Source organism: Oncorhynchus gorbuscha, linkage group LG18 (genome assembly GCF_021184085.1).
Source record: "Oncorhynchus gorbuscha isolate QuinsamMale2020 ecotype Even-year linkage group LG18, OgorEven_v1.0, whole genome shotgun sequence".
Classification (NCBI taxonomy): Eukaryota; Metazoa; Chordata; class Actinopteri; order Salmoniformes; family Salmonidae; genus Oncorhynchus; species Oncorhynchus gorbuscha.
In genome coordinates, this window is record NC_060190.1 from 3,418,713 (window position 1) to 3,440,332 (window position 21,620).

The following is a 21,620-nucleotide window of genomic DNA, read 5'->3' on the forward strand; positions in this document are numbered from 1 at the left end:
ATGTAGTCATCCCTACTGCCCCAGGCTTGACTGATTCATTAAACACAAATGCATCTTTTGTAAGTAATGTCTGAGTGTTGGAGTGTGCCCCTGGCTATCTGTAAATAATCTCTGAGTGTTGGAGTGTGCCCCTGGCTATCTGTAAATAATCTCTGAGTGTTGGAGTGTGCCCCTGGCTATCTGTAAATAATCTCTGAGTGTTGGAGTGTGCCCCTGGCTATCTGTAAATAATCTCTGAGTGTTGGAGTGTGCCCCTGGCTATCTGTAAATAATCTCTGAGTGTTGGAGTGTGCCCCTGGCTATCTGTAAATAATCTCTGAGTGTTGGAGTGTGCCCCTGGCTATCTGTAAATAATCTCTGAGTGTTGGAGTGTGCCCCTGGCTATCTGTAAATAATCTCTGAGTGTTGGAGTGTGCCCCTGGCTATCTGTAAATAATCTCTGAGTGTTGGAGTGTGCCCCTGGCTATCTGTAAATAATCTCTGAGTGTTGGATTGTGCCCCTGGCTATCTGTAAATAATCTCTGAGTGTTGGAGTGTGCCCCTGGCTATCTGTAAATAATCTCTGAGTGTTGGAGTGTGCCCCTGGCTATCTGTAAATAATCTCTGAGTGTTGGAGTGTGCCCCTGGCTATCTGTAAATAATATCTGAGTGTTGGAGTGTGCCCCTGGCTATCTGTAAATAATCTCTGAGTGTTGGAGTGTGCCCCTGGCTATCTGTAAATAATCTCTGAGTGTTGGAGTGTGCCCCTGGCTATCTGTAAATAATCTCTGAGTGTTGGAGTGTGCCCCTGGCTATCTGTACATAATCTCTGAGTGTTGGAGTGTGCCCCTGGCTATCTGTAAATAATCTCTGAGTGTTGGAGTGTGCCCCTGGCTATCTGTAACATAATCTGAGTGTTGGAGTGTGCCCCTGGCTATCTGTACATAATCTCTGAGTGTTGGAGTGTGCCCCTGGCTATCTGTAAATAATCTCTGAGTGTTGGAGTGTGCCCCTGGCTATCTGTACATAATCTCTGAGTGTTGGAGTGTGCCCCTGGCTATCTGTACATAATCTCTGAGTGTTGGAGTGTGCCCCTGGCTATCTGTACATTTTAAAAACAAGAAAATGGTGTCGTCCGCTTTGCTTAATCAAATGAATTTTAAGTATTCTTTTACGTTTGATACTTAAGTATATTTAAAACCAAGTACTTTTAGACTTTTACTCAAGTAGTATTTTACTGGCTGTCTTTCACTTTTACTTGAGTAACTTTCTATTAAGGTATCTTTAAAAATGCTGATGAACAAAAAACACACTTAGAAATTGTACTTTTCTAATTCTCAAGAGTAAATTAAGACCCTGACTCAGTTTATATACAGTACCAGTTAAACATTATGCACACAACTACTCATTCTTGGGTTTTTCTTTATTTTTTACTATTTTCTACATTGTAGAATAATAGTGAAGACAAACCACAACTACAAAATAACACATATGGAATCGTTTAGTAAGCAAAAAAATGTTATTGATTTTTTTTTAAAGTAGCCACCCTTTTCCTTGATGACAGCTTTGCACACTCTTGGCATTCTCTCAACCAGCTTCACCTGGAATGCTTTTTCAACAGTCTTGAAGGAGTTCCCACATATACTGAGCACAGTTGGATCATTGTCCAGTTTAAAAACAAATGATAGTCCCACTAAGCGCAACCCAGATAGGGCTCTTGAGTGGCACATCGGTCAAAGGCATTGCATCTCAGTAGTAGAGGCGTCACTACAGACCCTGGTTTTATTCCAGGCTGTATCACAACCGGCCGTGATTGGGAGTCCCATAGGGCGACGCACAATTGGCCCAGCGTAGTCTGGGTTAGGTTTTGGCCGGGGTAGGCGGTCATTATTAATAAGAATTTGTTCTTTACTGACTTGCTTAGTTTAAATAATGGTTAAATAACATTTAAAAAATGGATGGTGTATCACTGCAGAATGCTTTGGTAGCCATGATGGTTTAATGTGCCTCAAATTTCTTTGCCGCAATTCGACCACGGAGGCCTGATTTATGCAGTTTCCTCAGCACAGCTGATGTTGAGATGTGTCTGTTTGAAGCATTTATCTGGGCTGCAACTTCTGAGGCTGGTAATTCTAATGAACTTGTCCTCAGCAGCAGAGTTAATTCTGGGTTCCTGTGGCGGTCCTCATGAGAGCCAGTTTTATCATAGCGCTTGGTGGTTTTTGCGACTGCACTTGAAGAAACTTTCAAAGTCCCTGAAATTTAGCGGATTGACTGACTTTCATGTCTTAAAGTAATGACAGACTGTCATTTATTTTTTGCTTATTTGAGCTGTTCTTACCATAATATGGACTTGGCCTTGTACCAAATAGGGCTGTCTTCTGTATACCACCCCTACCTTGTCACAACACAACTGGCATCAAACTCATTAAGTAGGAAAGAAATTACACAAATTTACTTTTAACAAGGCACACCTGTTAATTGAAATGCATTCCAGGTGACTACCTCATGAAGCTGGTTGAGAGAATGCCAAGAGTGTGCAAATCTGTCATCAAGGCAAAGGGTGGCTACTTTGAAGAATCTAAAATATATTTTCATTTGTTTAAAATGTTTTTGTTTACTACATGATTTCATATGTGTTATTCCATAGTTTTGATGTCTTCACTATTATTCGACAATGTAGAAAATAGTTTTTTTTTAAATAAAAATGAGCAGGTGTGTCCAAACATTTGACATGTACTGTATATTTAACTGAATAGTCTAGTAACCTACAGCGGGCTGCTGCATGGATAGCAGGGGTGTGTGACACTGCTGGGAATAGACAGGCCTTGCATCCCCACCTGTCAAAGCCAGCTGCTCCTCTTCTTCCCACAGCTGCTCCTCTTCTTCCCACAGCTGCTCCTCTTCTTCCCACAGCTGCTCCTCTTCTTCCCACAGCTGCTCCTCTTCTTCCCACAGCTGCTCCTCTTCTTCCCACAGCTGCTCCTCTTCTTCCCACAGCTGACCGTAAACAGGGGGACAAACGACATACTTACCTGATTTGTTTGATATTAATTAGTAAACAATTATTTACTGAACAAACAGTAAGATATTTATGTCCTGTTAATGCTGGGTTTTATGGTCTCCACTCTAGTTCCCTGCGGCTAATCTGGGCGTATGGTCACTAGAGATGGCTTGAACTGACAAATGAGTTAAAGACTGCATTGCATCGACAAGATGTGGTGGGTGTAACCGAGATGGAGAGAGCCAGGAGGGCTTTAGAACAATTCCTCGTTGTCTCTAAATCATTGTTGCATCTGGGAAGCTAAGCCAGGGTGGGGTTAAGACAACACCCACGTGCAGATAACGACAGGATGAACCCAGAGTGGTTTATGATGCTCCTTGGCCTGCATGAGGGGGGCTGAACCTACCATGACTCAGCATTGTTAGTGTCAGCTATATATAGTATTCTGCATTTGTGTAAAGGTTAGGTTACTCGGTCCAACACTCAAGGGTGGGGGATCGACCAGCCTCGTTTTAGCAATAATTAATCAATATTAAATAAAGATGATTGTCATTTCTTCAAACAATCTCTCTCTCAGTCCTGAATTTCCACGACAGATGAAACATGCAGTGGGCACCACGAGCTGCAGTTCTCCTCCACGTTCAACGACCCAATGAGGGCTCTGTCCTCAAAGTCACTCGTCTGCTACAAGGACCCTTACAGGGGAGAGCCCATGTTGATTGGACTGATGTTACTGGGGGGGAAGAGGAATTCAAGGGTAGAAGAAGAACAGGGCTTTTACATCCCTTCACTGAAATCTCTGAACTGCTGATATCTCCATTCTTTATTTTCTCCTCAAGTTTCTCTCCTCTCTCTCTCCCCTCTCTCTCCCCTCCTCTCTCTTCCCCCTCTCAGCTCTCTCTCACCCTCTTTCTCTCCTCTCTCCCCTCTCTCCCCTCTCCTCTCTCTCTCACCTCTCTCCCTCCCATCTCTCCTCTCTCTCTCCCCTCTCTCTCTCTCTCTCTCTCCTCTCTCTCCCCTCTCTCTCTCTCTCTCTCTCATCTCTCTCTCCTCTCTCTCTCTCTCCTTTCTCTCCTCTATCTCGCCATCTCTCGCTCTCTCTTCATTGAGAACTGGCAAGGAGGTCATGTTTGTGTCAGCATACCCAAATTGACGTGTGTGTGTGTGTGTGTGTGTGTGTGTGTGTGTGTGTGTGTGTGTGTGTGTGTGTGTGTGTGTGTGTGTGTGTGTGTGTGTGTGTGTGTGTGTGTGTGTGTGTGTGTGTGTGTGTGTGTGTGTGTGTGTGTGTGTGTGTGAGAGAGAGAGAGCTAGAGATGATTTGTCAGAAAGGTGATACTGATTGAACTGCTGATGTCTCTATTCTTTATTTTCTCTGTGTCCTCAAGTCTCTCTCCTCTCCTTTCCCTCCCTCTCTCTTCCTCTCTCTCCTCTCCCTCCCTCTCTCTCCTTTTCCTTCCTCTCTCTCTCCTCCCTCCCTCTCTCCTCTTCTCTCCTCTCCTTTCCCTCCCTCTCTCTCCTCTTCTCTCCCTCTCTCCTCTCCTTTCCCTCCCTCTCTCTCCTCTCCTTTCCCTCTCTCTCCTTTCCTCTCCTCTTCTCTCCCTCTCTCCTCTCCTTTCCCTCCCTCTCTCTCCCTCTCTCTCTCCCTCCCTCTCTCTCCTCCTTTCCCTCCCTCTCTCTCCTCTTCTCTCCCTCTCTCCTCTCCTTTCCTTCCCTCCCTCTCTCCTCTCCTTTCCCTCCCTCTCCTTTCCTTTCTCTTCTTCTCTCCCTCTCTCTCTTTCTTTCTCTCAGTGTGTATTGCAGTTCTTCAGTGATATTGCTGAAGTCAGCACTACTGCAGGACAAAGCATTCTGTGACTGTTCTGTTCATCCTAACATCCTATTGGAGGACGGCTGTAGAACAAGCCGTCCTATAGGAGGACATTTGAAATAGAGAACTAACTAAAGACCCTGTTTGCAAACTGAGACAATAATTGGACAAAGTATCCTAATTGGTCAGCTTGTGTGAATGCAGCCAAAGGGCAGCACGTTTGAGTTGTTGCCCCCTACAGCACCAACACACCTGGTACCACTCATCAACTCATGATCAAACCTGTGATTAGTGGGATCAAGTGTGTCGTACTGAGGCCAAAATATAAATGCACCCCGTTTGGGTCCCCAGAACCAGGATGAAGGAAGAAACACTGGTTTAAACGGGTTAATTGTGATGTGAACACATTCTGAAGTACACAGGAGCCAGATACATGAGAGAAATACAGTCACAGCTCTTAAGAGGTCAAGTCCCTAATGTCTCTGGTAATATATGAGTTTAGATGTGAAAGTGGGTTAGTGTGTGTGTGTGTGTGTGTGTGTGTGTGTGTGTGTGTGTGTGTGTGTGTGTGTGTGTGTGTGTGTGTGTGTGTGTGTGTGTGTGTGTGTGTGTGTGTGTGTGTGTGTGTGTGTCCTGCGCGTGAGAGGGTGTGTGTGTGTGTGTGTGTGTGTCCTGCGTGAGAGGGTGTGTGTGTGTGTGTGTGTCCTGTGCGTGAGAGGTGTGTGTGTGTGTGTGCTGTGAGAGGGTGTGTGTGTGTGTGTGTGTCCTGTGTGTGTGTGTGTGTGTTGGCCTGGATAAAACCAAGCTCTGCCAGACACATCAATAGTGCCACTTTTTATGACCTACTTCCTGTTAACAAGTAGAATACGGTTCCTCCTACACCCTGATCTAAGGTCAGTTATGTGTTTTCCCTCTAATGGGAAGTGTAGGGAAGTGTGATCTGGTCCTAGATCAGTGGTTAGGTTAGTATCTAATGGTTCAGGTTAGTATTAGGAAAGTGTAATCTGGTCCTAGGTCAGTGGTTAGGTTAGTATCTAATGGTTCAGGTTAGTATTAGGAAAGTGTAATCTGGTCCTAGGTCAGTGGTTAGGTTAGTATCTAATGGTTCAGGTTAGTATTAGGAAAGTGTAATCTGGTCCTAGGTCAGTGGTTAGGTTAGTATCTAATGGTTCAGGTTATGATTATGGGAGTGTAATCTGGTCCTAGATCAGTGGTTAGGTTAGTATCTAATGGTTCAGGTTATGATTATGGGAGTGTAATCTGGTCCTAGATCAGTGGTTAGGTTAGTATCTAATGGTTCAAGTTAGTATTAGGGAAGTGTCATCTGGTCCTAGATCAGTGTTTAGGTTAGTATCTAATGGTTCAGGTTAGTATTAGGAAAGTGTAATCTGGTCCTAGATCAGTGGTTAGGTTAGTATCTAATGGTTCAGTCTGAATTTGTTGCAGGAAACTGACTTGGTCTGCAGGCTGCAAGGCAACAAATTCAGCATTGGCCACAGGACAATAAATCAATCTAGTCTCTTCAGGATTCGTCCCAAATGGCACCCTATTCACGTTAAAGGACACTACATCAAACCAGGGCCTGTAGGGCTCTTGTTACACGAGTAGTGCACTAAATGGAATATGGTTCACTATATATGGAATATGGTTCACTACATAGGGAATATAATTTACTATATATGGAATATGGTTACTTAGATGAGGAATATGGTTCGCTCTATGAGGAATAGAGTTCACTATATGAGGAAGAGGGTTCACTATATATGAAATAGGGTTCACTATATATGGAATAGGGTTCACTATATATGGAATAGGGTTCACTATATATGGAATAGGGTTCACTATATATGGAATAGGGTTCACTATATATGGAATAGGGTTCACTATATATGGAATAGGGTTCACTATATGGGGAATATGGTAACTAGCTATTTAACAGTTGAGGTGTTTCGTAGTCATATTACTGGATAATTAGCTCATTAACTAAGGAGCAGTTGAGTTGATGATGATTGACTTGTATTAACACATTTTAATTGTTATTTTAGAGTTTAATTGTCTGACTATCGCTCTGTTTATTTTGTCTTTCTCTCCTTTCCCCTTCTCTCCCTCCCTATCCCCCCTCTCTCTCTCTTCTAGTGGTCCCTCTGACCCCCTCTCTAAAGAGCGGAGACTACCGCCTCAACTACCTCCCTCCTCCTCCCTTTCATCCCAAACCCCCTTACCCCACTCCCTCTAACATTTACCTTACACCCCTCCACCCCCCCCCAACACGAGTCACCATGACGACCTCAGCGTTGCGTCGCCAGGTGAAGAACATCGTTCACAACTACTCTGAGGCAGAGATCAAGGTGACTGTAACTAACTCTATTAACTCTACTATATTTTTTTATTTCCTTCTGTGTGTTGTAGAAAGTTGTGTTTGCCTGGTGTGTTCCCACCTGTGGGCCCCGGCTGGATTATTTAGGTAACACTGTGGTGTAATGTAATGTCAGGTAGCACTGTGGTGTAATGTCAGGTAGCACTGTGGTGTAATGTAATGTCAGGTAACACTGTGGTGTAATGTCAGGTAACATTGTGGTGTAATGTCAGGTAGCACTGTGGTGTAATGTAATGTCAGGTAGCACTGTGGTGTAATGTCAGGTAGCACTGTGGTGTAATGTCAGGTAGCACTGTGGTGTAATGTCAGGTAGCACTGTGGTGTAATGTAATGTCAGGTAGCACTGTGGTGTGTAATGTCAGGTAACACTGTGGTGTAATGTCAGGTAACACTGTGGTGTAATGTCAGGTAACACTGTGGTGTAATGTCAGGTAACACTGTGGTGTGTCAGGTAGCACTGTGGTGTAATGTCAGGTAACACTGTGGTGTAGCGCTGTGGTGTAATGTCAGGTAGCACTGTGGTGTAATGTCAGGTAACACTGTGGTGTAATGTCAGGTAGCACTGTGGTGTAATGTCAGGTAACACTGTGGTGTAATGTCAGGTAGCACTGTGGTGTAATGTCAGGTAACACTGTGGTGTAATGTCAGGTAACACTGTGGTGTAATGTCAGGTAGCACTGTGGTGTAATGTCAGGTAACACTGTGGTGTAATGTCAGGTAGCACTGTGGTGTAATGTCAGGTAGCACTGTGGTGTAATGTAATGTCAGGTAGCACTGTGGTGTAATGTCAGGTAACACTGTGGTGTAATGTCAGGTAGCACTGTGGTGTAATGTCAGGTAGCACTGTGGTGTAATGTAATGTCAGGTAGCACTGTGGTGTAATGTAATGTCAGGTAGCACTGTGGTGTAATGTCAGGTAACACTGTGGTGTAATGTCAGGTAACACTGTGGTGTAATGTAATGTCAGGTAGCACTGTGGTGTAATGTCAGGTAACACTGTGGTGTAATGTCAGGTAGCACTGTGGTGTAATGTAATGTCAGGTAGCACTGTGGTGTAATGTAATGTCAGGTAGCACTGTGGTGTAATGTCAGGTAGCACTGTGGTGTAATGTCAGGTAGCACTGTGGTGTAATGTCAGGTAGCACTGTGGTGTAATGTAATGTCAGGTAGCACTGTGGTGTAATGTCAGGTAACACTGTGGTGTAATGTAATGTCAGGTAGCACTGTGGTGTAATGTCAGGTAACACTGTGGTGTAATGTCAGGTAGCACTGTGGTGTAATGTAATGTCAGGTAACACTGTGGTGTAATGTCAGGTAACACTGTGGTGTAATGTCAGGTAACACTGTGGTGTAATGTCAGGTAGCACTGTGGTGTAATGTCAGGTAGCACTGTGGTGTAATGTAATGTCAGGTAGCACTGTGGTGTAATGTCAGGTAGCACTGTGGTGTAATGTCAGGTAGCACTGTGGTGTAATGTCAGGTAGCACTGTGGTGTAATGTCAGGTAGCACTGTGGTGTAATGTCAGGTAGCACTGTGGTGTAATGTCAGGTAACACTGTGGTGTAATGTCAGGTAACACTGTGGTGTAATGTCAGGTAGCACTGTGGTGTAATGTCAGGTAACACTGTGGTGTAATGTCAGGTAGCACTGTGGTGTAATGTAATGTCAGGTAGCACTGTGGTGTAATGTAGCACTGTGGTGTAATGTCAGGTAACACACAGGTAGCACTGTGGTGTAATGTCAGGTAACACTGTGGTGTAATGTCAGGTAGCACTGTGGTGTAATGTAATGTCAGGTAGCACTGTGGTGTAATGTAATGTCAGGTAGCACTGTGGTGTAATGTAATGTCAGGTAGCACTGTGGTGTAATGTCAGGTAACACTGTGGTGTAATGTAATGTCAGGTAGCACTGTGGTGTAATGTCAGGTAACACTGTGGTGTAATGTCAGGTAGCACTGTGGTGTAATGTAATGTCAGGTAGCACTGTGGTGTAATGTCAGGTAACACTGTGGTGTAATGTCAGGTAGCACTGTGGTGTAATGTCAGGTAACACTGTGGTGTAATGTAATGTCAGGTAGCACTGTGGTGTAATGTCAGGTAACACTGTGGTGTAATGTCAGGTAACACTGTGGTGTAATGTAATGTCAGGTAGCACTGTGGTGTAATGTCAGGTAACACTGTGGTGTAATGTAATGTCAGGTAGCACTGTGGTGTAATGTCAGGTAACACTGTGGTGTAATGTAATGTCAGGTAACACTGTGGTGTAATGTCAGGTAGCACTGTGTGTAATGTCAGGTAACACTGTGGTGTAATGTCAGGTAGCACTGTGGTGTAATGTCAGGTAACACTGTGGTGTAATGTCAGGTAACACTGTGGTGTAATGTCAGGTAACACTGTGGTGTAATGTCTGGTGGCACTGTGGTGTAATGTAATGTCAGGTAACACTGTGGTGTAATGTCAGGTAGCACTGTGGTGTAATGTCAGGTAGCACTGTGGTGTAATGTCTGGTGGCACTGTGGTGTAATGTAATGTCAGGTAACACTGTGGTGTAATGTCAGGTAGCACTGTGGTGTAATGTCAGGTAACACTGTGGTGTAATGTCAGGTAACACTGTGGTGTAATGTCAGGTAGCACTGTGGTGTAATGTCAGGTAGCACTGTGGTGTAATGTCAGGTAGCACTGTGGTGTAATGTCAGGTAGCACTGTGGTGTAATGTCAGGTAGCACTGTGGTGTAATGTCAGGTAGCACTGTGGTGTAATGTAATGTCAGGTAGCACTGTGGTGTAATGTCAGGTAACACTGTGGTGTAATGTAATGTCAGGTAGCACTGTGGTGTAATGTCAGGTAGCACTGTGGTGTAATGTAATGTCAGGTAGCACTGTGGTGTAATGTAATGTCAGGTAGCACTGTGGTGTAATGTAATGTCAGGTAGCTTGCTATTCAGTTTGATGGTCCCGTACTCAGCTATGAATTGATACATGTTCATTAATGATTTATTGACTACTTACAAAGCCTTTCTACACTATTGGTAGCCCCTACCTTTCACACCTGCTACACTGGGGCGTTGAGAAGGCAGCCCATCTGTGTCAGGTAACATATAGGTCAAATGTTACCAGAAATCGTACCCCCCCCCTCTTCTAAACCTGGTGTGTGATACTACTTTCTCTCATTCCAATACCCCTCCCTCAACCAGGTGCGCGAGGCAACGTCCAACGACCCGTGGGGCCCCTCCTCCTCGCTGATGTCAGAGATCGCTGACCTCACCTTTAACGTGGTGGCGTTTGCTGAGGTCATGGGCATGGTCTGGAAACGCCTCAACGACCACGGGAAGAACTGGAGACACGTCTACAAGGTAAGCACCTTTAAAGAGACACCATTAGGTCTACAAGGTAAGCACCTTTAAAGAGACACCATTTACATCTACAAGGTCAACACCTTTAAAGAGACACCATTACATCTACAAGGTGAACACCTTTAAAGAGACAGACACAACATTTACACATGTCTACAAGGTAAAAACACATTTGTCATTACAAGTGTACCTTTAAAGAGACAGCATTTACATCTACAAGGTATGTGTATGTGGCAAAACAAGCAGCCATTGTATAGATAATCATTGTATAGATAATCATTGTATAGATAATCATTGTACCATCTAAACTGCTGTGAATTATATTTTCCATAATCAAAAATATTGTACTTTCAACTGTTTGAAGCTGCTGTACAAAACCCAGAGTAAAATATGCAAAAAAAATACTTAAGAGGGGAAGCGTAGAAATAGCGCACATAGAGCAGATCTACTGCTTCTGAGACTTGCTTTCAATGAGAATGTGAATATGGAATAGTTACATTTTCCAGCTTTAAATCAGTCTATTTTGGTCTTGTTTTATTATCCTATTCCTGTGAGTTGGTACTCATTTTTATCATTCTATGCAGCTTTTATGTTATTTTTATCTAGATATATATTTAAGTTATGTATTTAAATGTTTGTTTAGTATGTACAGCATCTTGAGTTGTGGTGTCTGTATGAAATGTGCAGTAGAAATAAAGTTCTATTATATGACAAGGCCCTGACGCTGCTCGACTACTTGATCAAGACCGGCTCAGAGAGAGTGGCTCAGCAGTGCCGCGAGAACGCATTCACCATACAGGTGGGTGGGGGAAACTGGGGTACGGTGGGGAGGGTGTTCTGGCACAAAATGGCAGGAGAACGCATTCACCATACAGGTGGGTGGGGGAAACTGGGGTACGGTGGGGAGGGTGTTCTGGCACAAAATGGCTGGGAGAACTCATTCACCATACAGGTGGGTGGGGGAAACTGGGGTACGGTGGGGAGGGTGTTCTGGCACAAAATGGCAAAGAAATTGGCTGGGAGAACAAAATTCACCATACAGGTGGGTGGGGGAAACTGGGGTACGGTGGGGTGGGTGTTCTGGCACAAAATGGCAGCAAGAACGCATTGACCATACAGGTGGGTGGGGGAAACTGGGGTACGGTGGGGTGGGTATTCTGGCACAAAATGGCAGCGAGAACGCATTGACCATACAGGTGGGTGGGGGAAACTGGGGTACGGTGGGGTGGGTGTTCTGGCACAAAATAATTTAAATGCTGCAGTGGACTCCTGCTCTCCTCTCTTAGAAATAAAGGTGCTATCGAGAACCTTAAAGGGTTTTTCGACCGTCCCCTGAGGAGAACCCTTTGAGGTTCATGTCTAACCAACTATACATAGATACAGAACAAACCCTAGTTGGCTAGCCAAGTACATGTCTAACCAACTATACATAGATACAGAACTAACCGTAGTTGTCTAACCAACTATACATAGATACAGAACAAAACCCAGAGTAAAGTTGTACATGTTAACCAACTATACATAGATACAGAACAACCTAGTTGGCTTCTAGTTGTCTAACCAACTTACAATGACAAACCTAGAACAGTTAACCAACTTTAAATCAGTCTATTTTGGTCTAACCAACTTCCTACAGTGAGTTGTCTAACCAACTATACATAGATACAGAACAAACCCTAGTTGGACAAACCCTAGAACAAACCCTAGTTGGTACATGTCTAACCAACTATACATAGATACAGAACAAACCCTAGTTGGCAGTAGAACATACAGTTGGCTAGCTAACCAACTATACATAGATACAGAACAAACCCTAGTTGGCTAGCTAGGTACATGTCTAACCAACTATACATAGATACAGAACAAACCCTAGTTGGCTAGCTAGGTACATGTCTAACCAACTATACAGGAGAACTCATTCACCAGGTGATACAGAACAAACCCTAGTTGGCTAGCTAGGTACATGTCTAACCAACTATACATAGATACAGAACAAACCCTAGTTGGCTAGCTAGGTACATGTCTAACCAACTATACATAGATACAGAACAAACCCTAGTTGGCTAGCCAGGTACATGTCTAACCAACTATACATAGATACAGAACAGACCGTAGTTGTCTAACCAACTATACATAGATACAGAACTAACCGTAGTTGTCTAACCAACTATACATAGATACAGAACAAACCCTAGTTGGACAAACCCTAGAACAAACCCTAGTTGGCTAGCCAGGTACATGTCTAACCAACTATACATAGATACAGAACAAACCCTAGTTGGACAAACCCTAGAACAAACCCTAGTTGGCTAGCTAGGTACATGTCTAACCAACTATACATAGATACAGAACAAACCCTAGTTGGCTAGCTAGGTACATGTCTAACCAACTATACATAGATACAGAACAAACCCTAGTTGGCTAGCTAGGTACATGTCTAACCAACTATACATAGATACAGAACAGACCGTAGTTGGCTAGCTAGGTACATGTCTAACCAACTATACATAGATACAGAACAAACCCTAGTTGGCTAGCTAGGTACATGTCTAACCAACTATACATAGATACAGAACTAACCCTAGTTGGCTAGCTAGGTACATGTCTAACCAACTATACATAGATACAGAACAAACCCTAGTTGGCTAGCTAGGTACATGTCTAACCAACTATACATAGATACAGAACTAACCCTAGTTGGCTAGCTAGGTACATGTCTAACCAACTATACATAGATACAGAACAAACCATAGTTGGCTAGCTAGGTACATGTCTAACCAACTATACATAGATACAGAACTAACCGTAGTTGGCTAGCTAGGTACATGTCTAACCAACTATACATAGATACAGAACAGACCGTAGTTGGCTAGCCAGGTACATGTCTAACCAACTATACATAGATACAGAACAGACCGTAGTTGGCTAGCTAGCCAGCAAGAGACCAGAACGTTGTCAGCCAGGTAAACGCCTTTATGGCTCATAGAACCAACTATTGGGTCGCATCCATTAGTACAGAGCAAAAAGGACTGGCTACGGAACCGATATAACGAATGTCCAGCCGCTTGGATAGCAACCCTAGATTTGTGTCGGGACTATTATCTTGTGGACGGATGAAATGGTATGAATAATTTCATCAAAATAAAGTTTTTAATTTAAATATGTAAATCATTATGTGTATATGATATAATGCAAAGTCTCCGTGTAGACGCTGCGGGACTTCCAGTACATGGACCGGGATGGCCGGGACCAGGGGGGCAACGTGAGGGAGAAGGCCCGCCAGCTGGTGTCTCTGCTCAGGGACGAGGAACGGCTCAGACAGGAGAGGAGCCAGGCGTTGACCACTAAAGAACGCATGACGGCTGGAACAGGAGGAGGAGGAGGAGGGACAGGGGGAGGAGGAGGGGGGACGGGGGGAGGAGGAGGGGGGGTACATGGAGTGGTACCTCCAGCGTACCAACCAGGGCGGAGGACCAGCCAGCCAAATATAGCAGCTCACTACGGGGAACAGTTCATCCGCTCCCGGGGCTCGCCCTCCTCCTTTAACTGTGAGTGTAGACATTAATACTTCCCCTTTAACTGTGAGTGTAGACATCAACGCTTCCCCTTTAACTGTGAGTGTAGACATTAATACTTCCCCTTTAACTGTGAGTGTAGACATCAACGCTTCCCCTTTAACTGTGAGTGTAGACATCAACGCTTCCCCTTTAACTGTGAATGTAGACATCAACGCTTCCCCTTTAACTGTGAGTGTAGACATCAACGCTTCCCCTTTAACTGTGAATGTAGACATCAACGCTTCCCCTTTAACTGTGAGTGTAGACATTAATACTTCCCCTTTAACTGTGAGTGTAGACATTAATACTTCCCCTTTAACTGTGGGTGTAGACATTAATACTTCCCCTTTAACTGTGAGTGTAGACATCAACGCTTCCCCTTTAACTGTGAGTGTAGACTTTAACACTTCCCCTTTAACTGTGAATGTAGACATCAACGCTTCCCCTTTAACTGTGAGTGTAGACATTAACGCTTCCCCTTTAACTGTGAGTGTAGACTTTAACACTTCCCCTTTAACTGTGAGTGTAGACTTTAACACTTCCCCTTTAACTGTGAGTGTAGACTTTAATACCTTCCCTTTAATGTAGTACCACATTCAGAATGATACTTTATAGACTTCACCTGTGTGTGCTCATTTTAAACCTCTCATTTAACTGAGTATATTCAAGCACGACCACACAACTTCATACACACACACAGCACAAATGGAGTCTGGACAATCAATGAAATAGATTAAAGCTATGAATAACACAAGACAACTGACTAATATTTATCCTCTCTATATCTGTTTCCGTCCCCCTGTCTCTCTCTCTGTCTCTCTGTCTCTCTCCCTCCCCCAATTCTCCCCCATCTCTCTCTCTCCCCCAACTCTCCCCCATCTCTCTCTCTCCCCCAGCCTCTTCATCCTCTCCTCGTGAAGCGTCTGATCTAGAACAGGCCCGCCCCCAGACCAGCGGAGAGGAGGAGCTACAGTTACAGCTGGCCCTGGCCATGAGCAGAGAGGAGAGTGAGAAGGTGAAACACACACACATTCTGAAGTGTGAGTCAGTGAGGTGGGCTGGACTCCTATACCGCCTCTCAGAGTGCATCTGTCATATCAGCGATGTCACCAACACCAGCTCAATGAGCTCAACAGCACCACTGTGTGGTGGGACAGACAACACACAACTGCTGGGGTGTATTAACTTGGGCCCAAAGGGAAGCAAACGTTGGGGGGGACTACATGAACTTGTCCAATAGGAAAAGCTTGTTTTTGTTTTTCCGTTGCAAAACATGTAGCTACCGTGTGCACTAATGAACACAACCTTGCTGTGTCCGTTCCTTAGCAGTGATGTGGGAAAGTGTGTTGCTGTGGTTACCCTCGTACTCCTTAGGTTCATACTGCAGATGGTCTCTCCTCTCTTCTCTCCTCTCTCTCTCTATTTCTCTCTCCTGATTAATGCTGAATGGTCATTGGTTAGTCAGATGTTAATCACTGACACAACCCCTCTTCAGCTGGCCCCACCTCCTCCCATTGCTATGGAGACAGATGACACACAGCTCCAGATAGCTCTGAGCCTTAGCAAAGAGGAGCACGAGCAGGTATACACACACACTGCAGATTGTCCCTCCTCTGCCTGCTTCACCAGTGTGTATATGGTAACCTCCTGCAATGCCATGTGAATCCTGTCCTCTAACTGACTATTCTGTCCCCCTCCAGATTCCATCCTTACCTCTGTCAGCTCCTTCTCCTAGTTTAATCTACCATATTCCCTTCATCCCTCCCACTCCTCTACCTCTCCTCCTCTCCCTCTCCTCCTCTCCCTCTCTCCTCTCTTCCTTTCCCTCCCTCTCATCCCTCCCTCTCCCCTCTCCTCATCCCTCCCACTCCTCTCCCTCTCCTCCTCTCCCTCTCTCCTCTCTTCCTTTCCCTCCCTCTCATCCCTCCCTCTCCCCTCTCCTCCTCATCCCTCCCACTCCTCTACCTCTCCTCCTCTCCCTCTCCTCCTCTCCCTCTCCTCCTCTTTTCCTTTCCCTCCCTCTCATCCCTCCCTCTCCCCTCTCCTCCTCATCCCTCCCACTCCTCTCCCTCTCCTCCTCTCCCTCCTATCCCTCTATCCTCTCTTCCTTTCCCTCCCTCCCTCTCCCCTCTCCTCCTCATCCCTCCCACTCCTATCCCTCTCTCCTCTCTCCTCTCTTCCTTTCCCTCCCTCTCTCCTCTCCTCCTCATCCCTCCCACTCCCTCTCCTCCTTTCCCTCACCCTCCTCTCTTCCTATCCTCCACTCCCTCCTCTCCTCTGCTCACTCCCTCCTCTCCCTCTCTCCTCTCCTCCTCATCCCTCCCTCTCTCCTCTCCTCCTTTCCCTCACCCTCCTCTCTTCCTCTCCTCCGCTCCCTCCTCTCCTCTGCTCACTCCCTCCTCTCCCTCTCTCCTCTCCTCCTCATCCCTCCCTCTCTCCTCTCCTCCTTTCCCTCACCCTCCTCTCTTCCTCTCCCCTTCCTCCCCTCCCTCCCTCCCCTCCCTCCCTCCCTCCTTCCCTCTCCTCCTCCTCCTCCTCCGTCCCTCCTCTTCTCCTCTCCCTCTCCCCTTCCTCTCCTCCCTCCCTCCCTCCCTCCCTCCCTCCCTCCTCTCCTCCTCTCCCTCCTCTCCCTCCCTCTCCTCCTCTACTCCTCTCCCCCTCCCTCCTCTACTCCTCTCCCTCCTCTACTCCTCTCCTCCTCCCTCCCTCCTCTACTCCTCTCCTCCTCCCTCCCTCCTCTCCCTCTTCTCCTCTCCCTCTTCTCCTCTCCTCCTCCCTCCCTCCTCTCCCTCTTCTCCTCTCCTCCTCCCTCCCTCCTCTCCCTCCTCCCCTCCTCTACTCCTCTCCCTCCTCTCCTCCTCCCTCCTCTACTCCTCTCCCCCTCCTCCCCCTCCTCCCTCCTCTTCTCTCCTCCTCCTCCTCCTCCTCACCCTCCTCTCTTCCTCTCCCCTTCCTCCCCTCCCCTCCCTCCCTCCCTCCCTCCTTCCCTCTCCTCCTCCTCCTCCTCCGTCCCTCCTCTTCTCCTCTCCCTCTCCCCTTCCTCTCCTCCCTCCCTCCCTCCTCTCCTCCTCTCCCTCCTCTCCTCCTCTACTCCTCTCCCCCCCTCCCTCCTCTACTCCTCTCCCTCCTCTACTCCTCTCCTCCTCCCTCCCTCCTCTCCCTCTTCTCCTCTCCCTCTTCTCCTCTCCTCCTCCCTCCCTCCTCTCCCTCTTCTCCTCTCCTCCTCCCTCCCTCCTCTCCCTCCTCCCCCTCCTCTACTCCTCTCCCTCCTCTCCTCCTCCCTCCTCTACTCCTCTCCCTCCTCCCCCTCCTCCCTCCTCTCCTCCTCCTCCTCCTCACCCTCCCTCCTCTTCTCCTCTCCCTCCTCCTCCCTCCCTCCTCTCCGTTACAGGGCTGTATGGTTGAGGTGACCTTAACTTTGTCCTTCTGCTTCCTCTTCACTAGCTGATAATATCAATCCCTTTTCCTTTCTGTCTTTCTAACAGTTCAGTTGTTTTCCTAAAATATAGTTAAAAGAACTGTAATGTGTGTGTGTGTGTGTGTGTCATGTCTGCATCGTGTGTCCACAGTGTCTCCATGGAAACTGTGTTGATGATGTCACCATGCCGCCTCTGCAGGACCAGCGTTGTCTCCAAGGAGATGAGTCGTTTTTGCAGAGAGCCCTGGACGAGAACAGAAGGGACAGTCACACAGGGACAGGGGAGGTGAGGGGGGTGTGAGGGGGGGTGGGGAGGTGGGGGGTGTGAGGATGAGGTGAGGGGGTGTGTGGGGAGGTGAGGTGGGGGTGTGTGGAGAGGTGAGGGGAGGTGTGGGGAGGTGAGGGGGGTGTGGGAGAGGTGAGGGGTGTGTGGAGAGGGAGGGGTGTGTGGGGAGGGGGTGTGTGGGGAGGTGTGGGGGGGTGTGTGGGGAGGTGAGGGGGTGTGTGGGGAGGTGTGGGGATGTGAGGGGAGGTGAGGGGTGTGTCGAGGGGGGGGGGTGTGGGGAGGTGAGGGGGGTGTGTGGGGAGGTGAGGGGGTGTGTGGGGAGGTGTGGGGATGTGAGGGGAGGTGGGGGTGTGTGGGGAGGTGGGGGGTGTGTGGGGAGGTGAGGGGGGGTGTGGGGAGGTGAGGGGGGGGTGTGTGGGGAGGTGAGGGGGTGTGTGGAGAGGTGAGAGGGGAGGTGTGGGGAGGTGAGGGGGTGTGTGGGGAGGTGAGGGGGTGTGTGGGGAGGTGTGAGGGGGTGTGTGGGGAGGTGAGGGGGTGTGGGGTGGGGATGTGAGGGGAGGTGAGGGGGTGTGTCGAGGTGGGGGGGTGTGTGGGGAGGTGAGGGGGTGTGTGGGGGGAGGTGAGGGGTGTGTGGGGAGGTTATGTGAGGTGAGAGGGTGTGTCGAGTTGGGGGGGTGTGGGGAGGGGGTGTGTGGGGAGGTGAGGTGAGGGGGTGTGTGGGGAGCCATGTTATCTTGTTTTGACTCGTCTATGCTGATATTTCAAAAATCCGCTAGTTAGCTAACCAACCGCTGTAACGATGTATTTGAGAGACAACAAGTGCTCATTGTGCAAATGTATTTATGGTTTGAATAAACATGTTGGTTTACATGTTGTGGACAATCTTAAGCCGGTCTGTTGTGTCCCATAGCTACTGGACAATCAGCCCGTGACTCTGAAGGCAGCGTCTCCTTGACAACCAGATGTTTGTGATTCTGTTTCTCTCCAGTCCGCCATGTTGAATCTGGTGGATATCTTTGGCCCCTCTGAGGCTCCGCCCCCAACTGACGACCTCTGGGACGCCCAGCCTGCTGTGACCTCTGACCCCTGGGACTCTGTGGGTGAGTGATACACGTACCCCCCCCCCCCCACACACACACACACACACATGCGCGCGCTCTGCTATGAAAACTCTGTATTGCAAAACGTGCGCACTCTCTCTCTCAATAGCAGTCCACTCCAACACTCCTGTGATTGGTAGTCCTTGGAAGACCCGCCCCTCCTCCAGCAGCCCAACCAATCCTTGGGCTCCGTCACGCTCTCCCACCTGGGTAGCTCCACCCACATCATCATCCAGCCCTGTCAATCACGGCTGGGAGAGCCCGCACCCTCTTACAGGGGACGGTACTGATAGGACGGATCCCTTCTCTGTCAGGGAGGAGGAGGAGTGTAAAGGAGAAGAGGGACCACCTCAACCTGGCAGTCCTACTGGTAACACACACACACACACACACACACACACACACACACACACACACACACACACACACACACACACACACACACACACACACACACACACACACACACACACACACACTTGTTGTCTTCCTGTACGTATATGTTGTGTTTATACTGCATGTTTTCCTGCTGATGTCATTCCCTCCCCCTCCACAGGCCCAGACCTGTTTGGGGAGCGTGTCCTGTCCCCCGAGGTGAACGGGCGAGGGGGGGGCAGTCCGGAGATGTTTGACCTGTCCCGTCTCGCCCCCCCTCAGGGCTACGCGCCCCCCCGGATGTGTCGCACCCCAGAAGCCTTCCTGGGACCTACGGGGGCGTCGCTCGTCAACCTGGACGCACTCATCCCCCCTAATCCTCCTAGCAGGACCCACAACAACCCCTTCCTCTTAGGTGAGGAGACACACACACACACCTACTGTCAAAAATATCAACTCACACTGCCAGTGTCTAAATACTATAACTTTCTCCCCCTCCTCTCTCTCCCCCTCCTCTCTCTCTCCTCCTCCTCTCTCTCTCCGTCTCTCTTTCTTCCTCCCCCTGTTCTCTCTCCCTCCCTCCCTCCCCCTCCCTCCTCCCTCCTCCCCCCTCCCTCCCTCCCTCCCTCCTCCCTCCCTCCCTCCCTCCCTCCCTCCCTCCCTCCCTCCCCTCCTCTCCCTCCCTCCCTCCCTCCCTCCCTCCCTCCCTCCCTCCCTCCCTCTCTCCTCTCCTCTCCCTCCCTCCCTCCCTCCCTCCCTCCCTCCTCTCTCTCCCTCTCTCTCTCCCTCCCTCCCCTCTCTCCCTCCCTCCCTCCCTCCCTCTCCGCTCTCTCTCTCCCTCCCCCCCTCCTCCCTCCCTCCCTCCCCTCTCTCCCTCCTCCCCTCCCTCCCTCCCTCCCTCCCTCCCTCCCTCCCCCTCCCTCCCTCCCTCCCCTCCCTCCCCCCTCCCTCCCTCTCCCTCTCTCCTCTCTCTCTCTCTCTCTCTCTCTCTCTCTCTCTCTCTCTCTCTCTCTCTCTCTCTCTCTCTCTCTCTCTCTCTCTCTCTCTCTCTCTCTCTCTCTCTCTCTCTCTCTCTCTCTCTCTCTCTCTCCCCACATTGCCAAAACAAGTGAATTAGATAATATACAAAAGTGAAATAAACAATAAAAATGAACTGTAAACATTACACTCACAAAAGTTACAAAATAATAAAGACATTTCAAATGTCATGTTATATATATATATATATATACAGTGTTATAACGATGTGCAAATAGTTAAAGTACAAAAGTGAAAATAAATCCACATAAATCTGGGTTGTATTTAAATTGGTGTTATAAATCTGTCTCTCTCTCCAGGTCTGAGTGTTCCCTCTCCCACCAACCCATTCCACTGTGACCAGCCCCGTCTCACACTCAACCAGATGCTCCGTCCCTGTTCCACCTCCCCACTCCCCCCTCACACCCTCCCCTACAGCCCCTCTCTCCCCCTCCCTCTCCCACACCACACCCAGCCCTCCCCCGGCCTCCTGGACCTCCCCTCTAACCTCCCCCATCCCCTCCTCCCCCTCTCCCCCGCCCCAGCCCACCGCGTCCCGCCCCAATCTCACACACACAGCCACAACCCCTTCCTCTGAGACCTGAGGGAAACTGGCTCTACAACAACCCCTTCCTCTGAGACCTGAGGGAAACTGGCTCTACAACAACCCCTTCCTCTGAGACCTGAGGGAAACTGGCTCTGAGACCAACAACCCCTTCCTCTGAGACCTGGGGGAAACTGGCTGAGACCTGAGGGAAACTGGCTCTACAACAACCCCTTCCTCTGAGACCTGAGGGAAACTGGCTCTACAACAACCCCTTCCTCTGAGACCTGAGGGAAACTGGCTCTACAACAACCCCTTCCTCTGAGACCTGAGGGAAACTGGCTCTACAACAACCCCTTCCTCTGAGACCTGAGGGAAACTGGCTCTACAACAACCCCTTCCTCTGAGACCTGGGGGAAACTGGCTCTACAACAACCCCTTCCTCTGAGACCTGGGGGAAACTGGGGAACCAGTTCAGGTGAAACCCCTCAGAGAGAGGAACAGGACCCATTAACACTTCACCGAGAGCATGAATGCACCCCTTACCCATCTGCCTAACTCTCTCCCCCTGTCCCCTACCCATCTGCCTAACTCTCTCCCCCTGTCCCCTTACCCATCTGCCTAACTCTCTCCCCCTGTCCCCTTACCCATCTGCCTAACTCTCTCCTCCTGTCCCCCTTACCCATCTGCCTAACTCTCCTGTCCCCCTTACCCATCTGCCTAACCTCTCCCCCTTACCCATCTGCCTAACTCTCTCCCCCTGCCCCCTACCCATCTGCCTAACTCTCTCCTCCTGTCCCCTTAC

At 48.3% G+C, this 21,620-nt stretch overlaps 1 protein-coding gene across 5 annotated transcripts in view; it reads left to right on the forward strand.

The window, feature by feature from the left end:
- Positions 1-21,403, forward strand: part of epn3b (epsin 3b) — a 22,537-nt gene extending 1,134 nt beyond the window's left edge. The window contains exons 2-14 of one of the 5 annotated variants that reach the window (XM_046310387.1): positions 6,927-7,138; positions 10,360-10,518; positions 11,234-11,317; positions 13,727-14,066; positions 14,972-15,090; positions 15,571-15,657; positions 17,645-17,779; positions 18,768-18,879; positions 18,989-19,249; positions 19,436-19,669; positions 20,592-20,877; positions 20,919-20,959; positions 21,026-21,403. In XM_046310387.1, coding sequence (XP_046166343.1) covers positions 7,070-7,138; positions 10,360-10,518; positions 11,234-11,317; positions 13,727-14,066; positions 14,972-15,090; positions 15,571-15,657; positions 17,645-17,779; positions 18,768-18,879; positions 18,989-19,249; positions 19,436-19,669; positions 20,592-20,869 — 1,878 coding nt within the window. In that variant the 5' untranslated portion in view covers positions 6,927-7,069 and the 3' untranslated portion in view covers positions 20,870-20,877; positions 20,919-20,959; positions 21,026-21,403. The remainder of the gene's footprint in view (positions 1-6,926; positions 7,139-10,359; positions 10,519-11,233; positions 11,318-13,726; positions 14,067-14,971; positions 15,091-15,570; positions 15,658-17,644; positions 17,780-18,767; positions 18,880-18,988; positions 19,250-19,435; positions 19,670-20,591; positions 20,878-20,918; positions 20,960-21,025) is intronic. The other 4 variants (XM_046310388.1, XM_046310389.1, XM_046310390.1 and 1 more) reach the window with 4 other exon arrangements.
- The last annotated feature ends 217 nt before the right edge of the window (positions 21,404-21,620 follow it).